Below are 13,076 nucleotides of genomic sequence, written 5' to 3'. Positions count from 1 at the left end.
AAGGAAGTAGGTTTTAGGGCTGCTGTGGTAACCATGCAGCTCTGCTGCTCATAGCCAGGCTCCTGCTCGGAGCCTGTGGCACAGCACTCCTGGGCACAGCAGCCTTGGCAGTCTTTGGGAAGCTGGAGGATGCTGAAATCCTGGAGAGCAGCAATGAAGCCTGTCCCTGGGTGTCACTCAGACTCACCACAGAGGATTTTAAATAGTTTATAACCAAGGTCTCACAGACAATGTTAGAGCTGGAGCTGTTTTCAGCCTGTCACCTGCTGAGCAGCTCCCTGTGACAGTACAGGGTGAGACCATTGTCACCAGTGCTGCTGAGACCTGGTACTGTTCCCATATCCAGCCTTGCAGGGCAAGGCATCAGCCTCAGCTTCTCCCATAAAGCTCCTGCGAGACAGGACAGCTGCAGCTATCCCAGAGCAGAACCACAGCACACATAAGGAGGCTTTTTGCACACACATTTCCTCATGCCATGTTCTTATGAGTCCTTCTCCCAGCACACAAACACCAAACAAGGCCAGGGCTTTCTCACTCCTTTCCAGTATTTCCAGGCTCCTCTTGCTCTGTGGCTTTCACAGCTGACTCCAGCTCTCAGCAGCACTGTCTGTCCACATCATATGGGAAACTGATACCAAACAGGTAATGCTGGAGGCCCCACCATACTTTTGTCAGCCTTTCCCTGATAACAACTCATAACACTTAAATTTGACACAGTGCTTTTCATCCATACATTGCCAAGGAGTTACAGAGGTCAGTGCCACTAGCCTTATTCCCCCAGCTGATGAAAAGCATAAGAGAGCAGCAGACACCTCAATGCTCTGGGTGGCCCTGGGGACCTCCTCATCCACTTGTCTGGGTAGCTCTCATGGACCGGGGATTGCAGAACACTCCCTCCTGCAGAGAGGCAGAATTCACAAGGTCCAGGGAGAGAACAGCACGCTTTGGCTACAGCTACTCCTTAATTCATCTTCCATCATTTTGATATATTCTCTGATGTTCTGCCAGACTAACATCAGTTTGGAGATTCATGAGCCAGTATAGTACACACATGACTCATGCTACAATTTCTATGTAGTTCTGCTACAACTTTAAAAATAGGGAATAAAAATTGAAAATGTTAGAAGAAACATGCTGGACAAGAGAAACACAGGCATCAGACTCTCACAGAGGAATGAAGGCATGCTCTGTGTCTTCTTCGTGCAGACTAACTTCAGGGATGGAAGAAGGAGAAGCCAGCAGAATTTAAAGAATTCATTACTACATTATAAATATGCCAAATAACTAAAGACTAACTGCTACACCACACCAAAAATTCCCAAGACGTGTAAATTTATGGTTACAGTCTCCTGAGAAATAGAGAGGCAAAAGAAGTTCTCCAAATCCCTATTTACAGAAGGACATCTATTCCCAGCAAGACTTATGGGATCCAATTAACATTCTTAGGTGCCAAGTGGCCACAGGACTGAAGATTCTTAAATTGGTAGAGAAATTACTAGTCTCTGTAGCTGAGACATGCTTTGTAACCTAAAAAGCAACTGTGAAATTACTGTCTTTAACAAGGAGTTCACAGCATGGGGCCAGGTTCTATTGTAAACCACTATTTTTAAGATGAAATGCAGGGGCTTAGTTTCAGTTTACTTAACTTACTCTGTTTGCTCTACCACAAAAAGGGACTATCCTTCCTCTGTCTTATGCCATAGTTCCACCTTTCACATACAGTCCTAATTCTCTTTAGTTAATGACAGGATGAATTCTAAAGAACCCTGCCAGAACATTATTTTCTTCTTTTCCATATGGCTTTCGTGCTTTTGGTCACAGCAGAATTTCTAAGTATTGTAAACAAGAGCCTGACCACTAGATTTACCAGAATAAAGTTCTTTTTGGCTTCCACTGTGTTCATGTTTACTGCAGTCTCAAAGCTGACAATCAGTAAGCTTCCTATATTATTTTGATGAAGTGAGACTAAATATATAGAAGCTTTAGATCAACTTATTAATGTTCAATTCTAGACAAAACTGCAGATTTCCAGTGCCTTTCCCAAAAGAATCTGGAGCCAGCAGCTAGGAGCTGATTGTGGCAAAGAGCAGATGTTCTCCCTGGCAGGAGCTGCCCACTCCCATTCTGGCAAAGAGCAGGGAGGGACAGTTTCCAGCAGAGGAACAAATCCCACTCCATTACCTGTCCCCACCACCAAACCCACCCTGCACAAAGCAGCTCCACCTTTCCTCCCTCTGCATGCCTGCTCCCTGGGCTCTGCCATGCACTCTGGATGTTCCCATCCATTAGCTGTACTGAAGGGACTCCAAATTCCTTTTGGAGGAGTCTACCCCTTCTTGCTAAGCCCAGGGAGGAAGGTGGAGCTGCTGCTGCCTCCGCTGCCCCCAGCTGCAGTGTGTCCTCTGGTGAACGTCAGAAACCTCAGCAGCTGAACCTGCCTCTCCTGTCTCTCCTCTGTCTCAGGAGCCCTGCAAGCACTGTGTGATTGTGACAGTGCTGTGAACCAGCTGAGAGGCTGAAGTGGTTTCTGAGTCCTGAGCTGCTGACTCACCTTTTCCAGCCAGCACACAGAGCTCAAAGGCCAGCGGTGGTTTGAGCTTTGGCTGAGAGGTTGCAGACAGTTAACATAAAACCAAAGGAAATATCATTCTTTTGTAAAAATAGATCCATTTTCTTTGCATCTTCTCCATCAAGAACACTCTGGCATTCACCATGATTTGTGATCAGGGCCAAGATTCTCAGGAGGATCAGAAAGAGAGGGTAGAATACAAATCAAACTAAGAGCCTTTAACTTCTACTTAAACATAAGAATGTTTACTCAAAGGTGCAAGACCCAGCCTGTAAATCAGCCAGTTACCCTGTAAGGGTTACATTTTGGTCAGAAGAGATGTAGCATTCAGCTGGGTGAAGGTCACAAGGGAGCACAGAGCAGCACGGGTCAGACTGATGGATGCATGTTTCCTCATACTAGAAACTCCATCCCTGTGTGGACAGCACAAAGGGAATTTGAAAGGAAGACAAGGAAGCAGCTCTGCAGATCCTCACTGAAAGCTCTTCCCAAGCTGGAATGGACAAATATGGGCCCCAAAGGTTTCAGACAAGAACCATAATAGGCAGAGTTGTGTCCCCGCAGGTGGTGGCTGAGCACCAGTGACAGCATTGACCATTACACTGCCTGCATCACCCTTGAGTGTGAACAGCCAGTGCAGCAGTAGGGACACAGGGACAAGGAGCCCAGAGAGCAGGCTGGGAAACAGATCTTTGCAGAATTTTCCACATTTGGGGGCAGCGAATGCATGAGATGATGTGAGCAGATGAATTTGTTCAGTGTGCACTTAGCCGACTGCGTTCTCTTCCATCTGGTCTCTCACACTTTTCCCCTTAACTCATTTCTTAATTTGTACTCTTAATGCAGTGTTTCAGAGCACAGGGCTTGTTTCGTGTCTCTCCTTGCATTGCAGTGAAAATTCTCCTCCTGCACCTCCCAATAACTTGCATGAAAGTGACTTTTACCCTTACCCTCCTTCTGTTCTCTCGCTTGGGCTGGTGTTGACTTTCAAGTTAGACAAGCTGAAAGTTATCACAGAATAAAAAGAGCAAGGCTAGAGACAAGGACATGTGCCTTTGCTCTTTCAGCAGCAAGATTTATATCAAATGACACCAGCTGTAGAAGTGCCCTGCTGCTCTCAGAGTGAGCATTCAGGCAACAGCTCTGTGCCTAAGAGACACTGATGGAAATGCCTGCCATCAACCTTCAGCTCTGCTCAGGAAAGGGAGGTTTCCAAAGAGTTGAAACTTAAAGCCAGTTCTCACACCTAGATGACAGAATAATAATAGAGATTTATAAGTAGCCCACATCTAACTCAGCTTTCAGAAGACCAACTGAGGTGCTTCTCTTGTGAACATGATCTAAAATTTTATGATTTAAATTTGACCAGTCTCAAGCAACACTAATCCTTTACGAGGTGTCTCTCCAGTGTAATTTCAGTATCACCTATTTCATCCCAAAGTTCAGGCTAAACACTCTCCTCTTTAACCATATCCTAACCACCTTGAACAGATGTTTTCTAAGCTGAGAACTCAACTCCTGTCTCAACACACTTCCAACCACATCCAGCTCTGTGGAACACTGTTATTGAGCACTGGGCTAGTAACAAGGTATAAAATACCTACCCAGAGGGTATTAACTTATTAATTATTAAAAGTTTAATCTCCTAGTTGTACTCAAATCCACAGGTGGAAAGATGTCTAAGGAAAAGAAGGAATGTAACTAAGCATGATACTTTTGCACTACACTATGCCGATTATGCAATTTAGGTAAAACCAAAGAGATGATAAATTATTATAGCTTCTGTAAGCCTTTGCTTTTAGGTCTTCAGCCTCTTAAATTTATTCTTTCTCATCTAGATATTCCTCAAGGGTTTTCTATATGTTACTAGTAATTATGAGTCAAGGGACAAACAGATTGCAGTGGTCACAATAAGGTTGACTAGAGGACAACCTTCTCCCTCTATGGTAATGAAGAACCCAAAACCTCTGAGTTATGGCTATCCCAGACATATATATGTATATATATTCATATTTATAGACATACACATACGTACACACACCTCTACATATTTTTTTCTGAACAATATTGTCTGAAAAACTTCTGGTCTATTCAGTGTTTGAATGTCCAATTTTCCTCACAAAGTCACATTAGCTGTACTTTTACAAGCTTGGCTTAAAGCCTTTTATTTGCTCTTTATCTTTCCAACCACTCTTGGCTTCTTTAGACTTTTTCCTCTGACTTAATTGGTATTTGTACTGGTCCTCCTAGCATTGACAAATTCCATCTGCAAATCAGTAATGATTTTATGTTTTTTAGATCACTCTTGGAAGTGTCTAATGCCATCAGGCCTCTTGCAGAATACCTCTGAAAACACAGCTGTTTCATGATTATTTCCTTTGATAACTATTTTTGAGGTCTATTGTTATCCAGGTCTTAATCCATTAGTTCATTCTTTGCTAGAGAGTCATAGGGAGACTTTTGCAATCAGAACAACATCAGAAGAGCATCTATTGTGAAGAAGTTTAAACATGGAAGGTATTAATATTTACTCTTTTCAACCACATTTTTTTCTCTGAAAAATAAAACAAGTGCAAATAATTAGCTGGAAAATAAAGGGCCAGTGCCTTCCCAGTCCTACACTTAAAATCCAGACCATGGCTGTCAAATACCAGCCAGGGAATTCAGTTCTTCCAGTTCCCCTTTTGTGCAGTGGTTCTTAACTATCAGGAGAGTCAGGCTTTAGAAGTACCTTAACTTACAGCCCAGATTTATTCAACAGCCACACAGCTTTTAAGAATACTTATTTTTTCCCTAGAACTTCAATGAGTGTTCACATGCATAAGACAAAATGCAGCCTGTTTTTTTTCCAAATGGGAATCACACCAGGCTTGTGTGACACCTATTTTTTTAGTCAGCTGACTTATTGTGTAAACAGAAGAGCCTTCAAGAAGGCAAATTAAAAGAGCTACCAGTACTTGAAATACTTCCCACCACTCCTTCTTGTAAGTGCATTCTCCAGCCAAGTTCCAACCCAAGAGAAATATATTCCTTGAAGTTCTTGCTGCAGGCTCTTGTAAGTGGGACTATCTCCATTCTAGGATGCAGATCAATCTGCTCACTTGAGGGGGCCACAGGAACCCATAAGTTTGCTTCTGTCTAGGATGAGCAATTTCCTTTTTGATGCATTCATTTTGTTATCCATTTTGACAATGTTACCCATTTCTACAATATTCTTTTGAAAGTTACTTGGATAAGTTTTATTCTCTACAAAATCAAAAGAAGATAATCAATATAGCTATTAGAACTTGGTTGCTGAGGAGATCTATCCAGTAATTTATATAAAACTGATGTCAAACTGAATTGGCAATAGCTCTCCAGAATACCCACCATCATACTGCTGGGATTTTGGGTGAACAATAGAATTCTTCCCATTGCCAGGGATATCCATAGTGTTCCAGCTTGCTGAAAATGAACATCATTGTGTATTGATCTCCTCAGTAAGTATTAGGCACATTTCATTTCAAATTGTTGTTAAATTTTATTGACCCCAAAATATTAATCTACAAAACAAACGACTTCCATGAACATCCATGAAATATTCCCTCATATCAGAATTCATTTCCTCCCTTCCCCCCCAAATTTGGAAAAATATTTAACCAACACTTTTCTGGTTTTGTCCTGCATCGTCATTAATATCTTGCCCTGTCCACCTCCATAATGATCTTGTAATAGATCTATACACATTATTTTGTTCCTAAGGCATACTAAATGCCTCTGAATTGTGCTTGGCCCTGATAAATTTAGAATTTCCCCTGACATCTTTACTTTCTCTAAATAATCTTCCCCAATTCAGAGTCTATGTTTTCCATCAGATGTTCTCCACTTCCTCTTTCTCCACTTCCTTTTCATTTACTTGTTTGAACTTCTATTTGCTGCCTTCACTGCCTGAATGAACAAATCAAAGTAATCTTCATTCTTGGTTTTGATGTGCTGCTCAACATGTCTTCTTCAAATTTGTGATTTTTCCATTCACATTCCTTTACGTTTTTTTCCCCCCCCTGTCAGATTTTGCTTTATTACTGTTTCATGCTGGAACGATCTATAGAAAACAGTCATCAGACAGCTATTAATTAATCTTTGTGTATATAGAGACCTCCAAATCAGAGTTACTACATGAGTACCTTTTATGTTAAAATAGATAAATTTTATAAGGTTTATTTCTTTTCACTGCTGTCTACATGAGATCAATGTCATGCTTTTGCCAGGCTGAAGCATACCCATGTGTCTTCTAGTAATAGGTATTTTTTTGGTTGTTGTGCTTACTGCCCAAGAAAGTACTCAGTGACCAATGAATTAACCTGTTGCTATGTAACATCCCAAACAGAATTTCTTTCTTGGCCATGTTAGCATATTGATCCAAATTTCAAAGCAGAGCTATCAGTATTTAAAAACAAGCCTACTGAAACTGAAGAGTAATGTTCCAAAGGCATTTATTACAGTCCCTGTGGACATGGCTCACAGGAAACAGGTGTCTTACAGAAACACTTCCTAACAATTCCTTTCTGATGAAAAGACATGCCCTTGATGTGCATTTGTGCCTCTTTTCAAGGTGGAACCTTCCCACTACCTGATAGATACCACCTGTCCCAGACTGCTCCGTGCTGAACCCACTGACTGCTGCCTCTGGTAAAGATACTGCGAAGATACACTCTCAGAAACAGTGTGGTGGTTTCTTTTCCCACACAGATGAAATGCATTTCCTTGCTATTTATTGCACAAATTCCCTATAGGGTCTTGCAAGACTTGCACGCTCTGTGGGTTGGCCCATTATAGAACCATCATTGCCTCGTCTGCAATTGGCTTGAGCACTGTTAGTTTCCTTTAGTTTCCTTCTGTCTCTTTAAAATTCCACTTTCTAAAAGAAGGCATACTTGGTCGTTTTCCCTAAATCAGTTCTCATTATCCAAGTTTCTTCCCTGTGATTCCTCACCCACTAGAAAAGACATCTCTGTTCAAGCATTATATTTCATTTTTGGAATGAAACTTTTAAAAGACTGGTTTCAAAGCTATTCTTATCTCCCTCCTCAACAGAGGCAAATTATCTCCAAATATTTCCAGCTTCACTCATGACTGCATAAACTAATGAGCTAACCTTCTTCTTCTGCCAGTCTTTGCTTTAAATTTTGATGTACGTCAGACTGAGAAAATGCTTCTTCCCCTCAAATGCCATTTATTACATTCTATGAAGATAAAACGCTGGAAAGGTCTAGTTTACCATTTTGTTTATTCTAGGTGGAAAAAAGAGAACACACTTTGTTTCCCCGTTGTCATAACGATGATAAACGAGAGACTTCCACCTGGTACTGGACAAGAAACTATCTGCCCAAATATTTTCCCTGTTTACTGCCTCTTGGGTATTTGTCCGGGTTCCTGCTTTGTGTTTGAAAGCCCCGCACAGAGCGCAGTGCTGTCAGCAGCACGGAAAGACGGACCGTGTTGCAGAAGGCGCTGTAAACACAGGGTAAGGCACCCAGAGAGAAAAAAGCTGATACTAAACTAGGAAATGTTTCTGCCAAACGTTGTGACTAGTGCTGCTACGTGCACCGTGTCAGCTGATTATAAAAAGCAAAGCCAAGTACAAGACATGTATCTTGTAGAAAAATCACGGTGCAATAAGCATCTGCGGCTATTGCCGGGCCCCTGCCCCGCTCCTCAGGACCGCAGTTAAGGCCAGAGGGCTGCCGGGCTGCCGGCTGGGGAATCCTCCTCTTCCGAGCTCAGGCACCGAGAGCCCCTCTCCCCCTGCTCCGCTTCCATGCCCGGAGCTATTGTTTCCCACCGGGGTCTCCTGGCAGCAGACACTTGCACCGAGTTTTTGCCCTGCCCTCCCCGCCCCCTTCGCCCTTGGGGCGCGGTGCCGGCGCCGGGCACAGAGCGGCCGGCAGCCGGGACTCCCCGCCGGCTCCTGCCGGCCGCGGCGAGGGGATCCCTCGCTCTGACGCCGACAAACTTCAGGCAGCCGCCGGCTCCGAGCCCCCGCTCCCGCCCGCCCCGCTGCACCGCCCGGGGACCGCCGGCCCGCGGCCACCGCCGGCTCCCCCCGAGCAGCCGCGGCCCCCCGCCCGGGCTCCCCAGTCACAACTCGGCATTGTCCCTTCAGGAGCGACCGGGGAGTCCAGGGGCTGGAAGATGATGTCAGCCGGGGGCGGACTGCGGCAAGGCTGCGCCCACCCCGGCGAGCCCCCGCCGCGGAGCCCGCTCCCACCGCCGGCTGCGCTCCGCGGGTGCGGAGGGAGGGACGCGCCGCCCGGAGATGCCGCAGCCGCAGCTCCCGCCTGACTGGCACATCCCGAAGGAGCTCCTCATGAATATACACAGACTCCCCCGAGCGCCGGCCGCGGGATGCCGCCGCCACCCTGGGGGCTCCCCGCAGAGCCCCGCGCCCCTGGCCGGGGATCAGGGCTGCTTTCGGAGAGCGGCGGTTCGCTTCTGTCCTTACCCTTTGGCTCGTCCATCAGTGCCGGTGCTCGCTCCCTCCTCCCGCGCTCCCCCCTCCTTCCTCTCTCAGCCTCTGCCGGCTCCGAGCTGCCTTAGTGAGAGGTGCTCATGAAAACGGGCGCTTTAGTGGTCGTTAGCTGTGGAGGGGAGGGGTTAAACTCTACATGACTCAATCCGTGTAACTTGCAGACTGACCTCCTGTTTCACTCAGAGCACGGATCGCCTCAGAGTTGCCACGTTACCAGCGCCTCGGACTTCTCCACCGGGCCGGAGGGTCCCGCACGGCCGGGGCAGCGGTGCGTGCCCGGGGCTACCCGAGGGAACCAGGGCGCTGGAGCAGGACTGCATCCCTGGCTCGGGGGGGCAGAAGGACATCGTGGCTACAGAGAGAAACAATTCTGTTAGGGTTGGGGTTTTTTTTTTGTGATTTTTGGTTTTTTTTCCTAAGTCGCACGAGACTGAGAAGATATGCTCCATGTCAGCGAGGTACACGAAAGGAAGTGTCCAGAGAAGAGATGATCTTCCTTGTTTCTAGATCTGAGGTCTGGTACACAGGAAAAAACTCAACCAAATCATGAAAGGAGACAAAGTTGCAATAACTGCTGATAAGTCATTTCCTTCACCTACCTGCCACATAGAGTGAACTGACACCTCTGGCTGCATCTCCTGGGGAACTTCGTGAAAGACACAATTTAGTTAATTGCTGTGAACAATTTTGGACTTCTTGCCTGGATGGCCTGAAGGGATCCCACCCTCCACCACTTTTTATCCCTGACTGACCACAAATAAGAAATACAGGGTAGTGCTGGAGGAGTCTCAGCAACTTTTCTCCATAGCTTATGACATTCAGTCCCATTCCAGGAACCACAAGTGCCTCCACGCTACTGCCTACAGAGCTGTCAGCCTCCCACTGCAAAGGAAGTAGTGAACCACCCTGGCTCTTTCACTTCCTTTTCAGAGGAGTAGACACCAGCTTCTCAGCATCTTCCCTGCTGGTAACCCAGAGGGAGAAGTCACTGGAGCACCAGCCACCACATCCTGCAGCCAGCTGCTCTGCTCTGCCTGTGCCAGAACCTGCTCCCCTCTCAGAGCTGCCACTTTTACTTTCTCTCTGTGCCTGGACACCATCCAGCTCTGCACCTGCCACCAGGTTCCAGAGTTCTTGCCTCTAGGAGAGACAGGAAAAGCAGGATCCTGATGCTAGGACCTGGAGAATGACTCCTGGACATGGATCATCCAAATCCCTTTCTGCAGCCTATCACAAACAATGATCAGTTCCTTCTCATTCACAAACAAACATTGACCTGTATTATTATTGAGCCTGTATTACTCCAACTGGTAAGACAACACTCCCATTTATTTCCTGGGAACAGGAAAACAGGGAAATAAAACAATATAGGTGACCTTATCACTCTCTACAACTCCCTGAGAGGAGGTTGTAGTCAATGGGAGTCAGGCTCCTTTTCCAGACAGCAACTGACAAAACGAGAGGACACAATTTAAGCTGTGCCAAGGGAAATACAGGTTGGATATTAGGAAAAAGGTTTTCACTGAAAGAGTGATAAAGTACTGGAATGGTCTGCCTGGGGAGGTGGTGGAGTCACCATCCCTGGATGTGTTTAAAAAAAGATTGGATATGGCACTTGGTGCCATGGTTTAGTTGAGGTGTTAGGGCTGGTTGGACTCGATGATCATAAAGGTCTCTCTCAGGCTAGTGATTCTGTGATAATTTAGGTTTTAGTGATTAGATTCTTTGTGAATTAGTATCAGTGTTGGTTCAAAAGATCAAGGAAGAGTGTTTCATGAAATTAAGGTAGACACTGTGTGTTTGTCATCTTAATGAGAAAAATCGGCCTGGGAAGTGCAGGAGAGAACTGATCTTACTTCCAGTGATAAGACAGCAATATATTTAGATGGTTAGAATAGCAGAAGTAATTTTGTTGGTCACCTTGAACCTCAGTTTTTTAAAAAATTGGAGTGTAGTTGATGCAATGATTAGTTAAGAAATTCACATTTAAAATGATTCACTATAAAAAATATCAACTGCACAGATATATCAGCAAGAAATACTTAAAAAAAACTCCAAAAACTTGGAAAAAATATGATTCTTTATGTACCAGCTTACATATTGACGTCCCTAAAGAATACTTGCTTGTAGAGTATCATGACAGGAAATAAACCAAATATATACAAAAATGCCACTCATTGAATAGATTAGCTCAACTGAACAGTATTTTTTAAAAATAGTTGGAATTTAGGACTGATTTTTCAAGTGCTGTGTTAGACTCACTGTCTCTATGGGCAGAAATTCAATAAACTCAGTCAGCTGACCTCACCTGTGAGCTGAGAAGTCCAAATTTAACAAGTGGAAAATACGTACAAGCTTCCCTCAGAGAAAAATAGATATGATTTCACACCATGTTGAACACCTTTTAGGACGTCCAGAGCCATGTATTTCAAGTCCTTTGAATGTACCTGACAAACCACAATAAGCTTTGTTCTACCAATATGCTAGTGACAGGTTTTTGTTTATTTTTTTTTCTTTGGAAAGTTCACTTTCAAACTGAGACACATGAAACTTCTATGGGGAAGAGCAGTGCATTCTCAGTCAGTGACCATGAAACACAAAGAATGTTTTCACACAAGAGGAAGTTGTTACCTGGAACATGAAGGCCCTGTGGGGAAGAATTGCTGTGAACAATGATGGTCTTCAACACCTAAAAACATCCAGGTCATTCACAGAGCCGCAAGGAACAGATTTCTGTGTTGAGAATGATCTACTTTAACTGATGGACTGATGCACTTTTGAGTAGTATTCCACAACTGCAAGATCAGGGAATGGTGGCATTACACACTATTCTGCAGCTGTTCAGTTTAGGTATAAGAGACAGTGATGAAACACTTTCCCCATCCTCTGTCATAGCCTAAAGGGACCAGTGGACTTTTTCTCCTCATGTGGCGTGAGATGCAGAATTCCTCTTCCACAGAGGGTCAGATCCACATTTGCTAGAGCAGTTTGGTTCTGACTACTGATCCTCCTGCCTTCAGGGAAACCTCTGCGTGCAATACACAAACCAGCAAAAGGCAGATTCTGTGTCGCAGTCATTTCCATAAGAAAACAAAATGAGGAAAAAAGAGAGCAGCCCCAGAGGCCTTAGGCTGGCATTTGTACTCAGATAAGGCTCCAGACAGCTGAGGAGGAAACTTGAAGCACAAATAAAAAGAGGAAACCAGAGAACTCAGGATGTAGTTTCCACACATCTTGAGCAGGGGGTAAGAATAGCAAAAACCCCAGAGTGCCACTTTTCTACTCCTAGGACAAAACCGAGCATCCTGAACAAAGCTGGAAGAACAAAATAAATCTTAAATATCCACATTCTTTCTAGCCACATTAAGAACTTATTTACAGTCATTTTGCTCTAAATTTACACAATTTGTGTGTGTATTGGTTTGTGGCTAAAATTATGCAACTTCCTAGATCTCTAGAATTTGCTATTTTGCAGATGAGCTATGCTGACTTTGGGACTCAGGAAAGGAGCAAGAGGGACTGAACACTAGCACTTTAGCTTCATTTCCAGAAACCAGGAGATGGGATTGAGATAATGATGCTGGAATCCAGAACCTCTCGTCTTTGTGGCAGGTAAAAGAAACATCCATAGGCAAAGAGAGTCAGGGAGCTTGAAAACAAACCTATAGGCATTAGATGGACAAGTGGATTGTTCTCACAGAAAGAATTGGTATGAAGGAATCTGAAATATTTTAAATGAAAGCAGGCCATCCCATCACCAAGCTCAACAATATTGAAGCCTGTGTTTGCTTAGGGGCCTGAGTCTGTGTGTTTAGGTTACAATTTATCATTCCGTGTGGTTAAGCAACAGGGGGGAGTGGCAGCTTCAAGAAGGGTAAACATTGAGTGAGGGATGGGCTGAGCAGCGCTTGGGCTTTCCCAGGCACTCAGTGCCAGTGTGCTGGCTCATGTCACCTGTGAACAGTGGTATAACAGCTCATGTCCCCTGTGAACAGTGGT

General features: G+C 44.6%; 1 protein-coding gene and 1 long non-coding RNA gene across 2 annotated transcripts in view; one reads left to right on the top strand and one right to left on the bottom strand.

The window, feature by feature from the left end:
* The window catches only part of ENTPD1 (ectonucleoside triphosphate diphosphohydrolase 1), a 43,337-nt gene that overhangs the window by 22,585 nt on the left and 7,676 nt on the right, over positions 1-13,076 (bottom strand). Inside the window, exons 2-3 of the mRNA XM_015633328.3 lie at positions 9,245-9,429; positions 9,051-9,136 (exon numbers count right to left, since the gene is read on the bottom strand). Of these exons, the coding sequence (XP_015488814.1) occupies positions 9,051-9,066 (16 nt within the window). The 5' untranslated portion in view covers positions 9,067-9,136; positions 9,245-9,429. The remainder of the gene's footprint in view (positions 1-9,050; positions 9,137-9,244; positions 9,430-13,076) is intronic.
* The window catches only part of LOC107206907, a 4,433-nt gene continuing 779 nt past the window's right edge, over positions 9,423-13,076 (top strand). Inside the window, exons 1-2 of the long non-coding RNA XR_004498089.1 lie at positions 9,423-10,387; positions 12,553-12,689. This is a non-coding gene — a long non-coding RNA (uncharacterized LOC107206907). The remainder of the gene's footprint in view (positions 10,388-12,552; positions 12,690-13,076) is intronic.

The sequence above is a fragment of the Parus major genome, chromosome 6, assembly GCF_001522545.3.
Source record: "Parus major isolate Abel chromosome 6, Parus_major1.1, whole genome shotgun sequence".
NCBI lineage: Eukaryota > Metazoa > Chordata > Aves > Passeriformes > Paridae > Parus > Parus major.
This window is presented reverse-complemented; position numbering and strand designations above follow the sequence as displayed.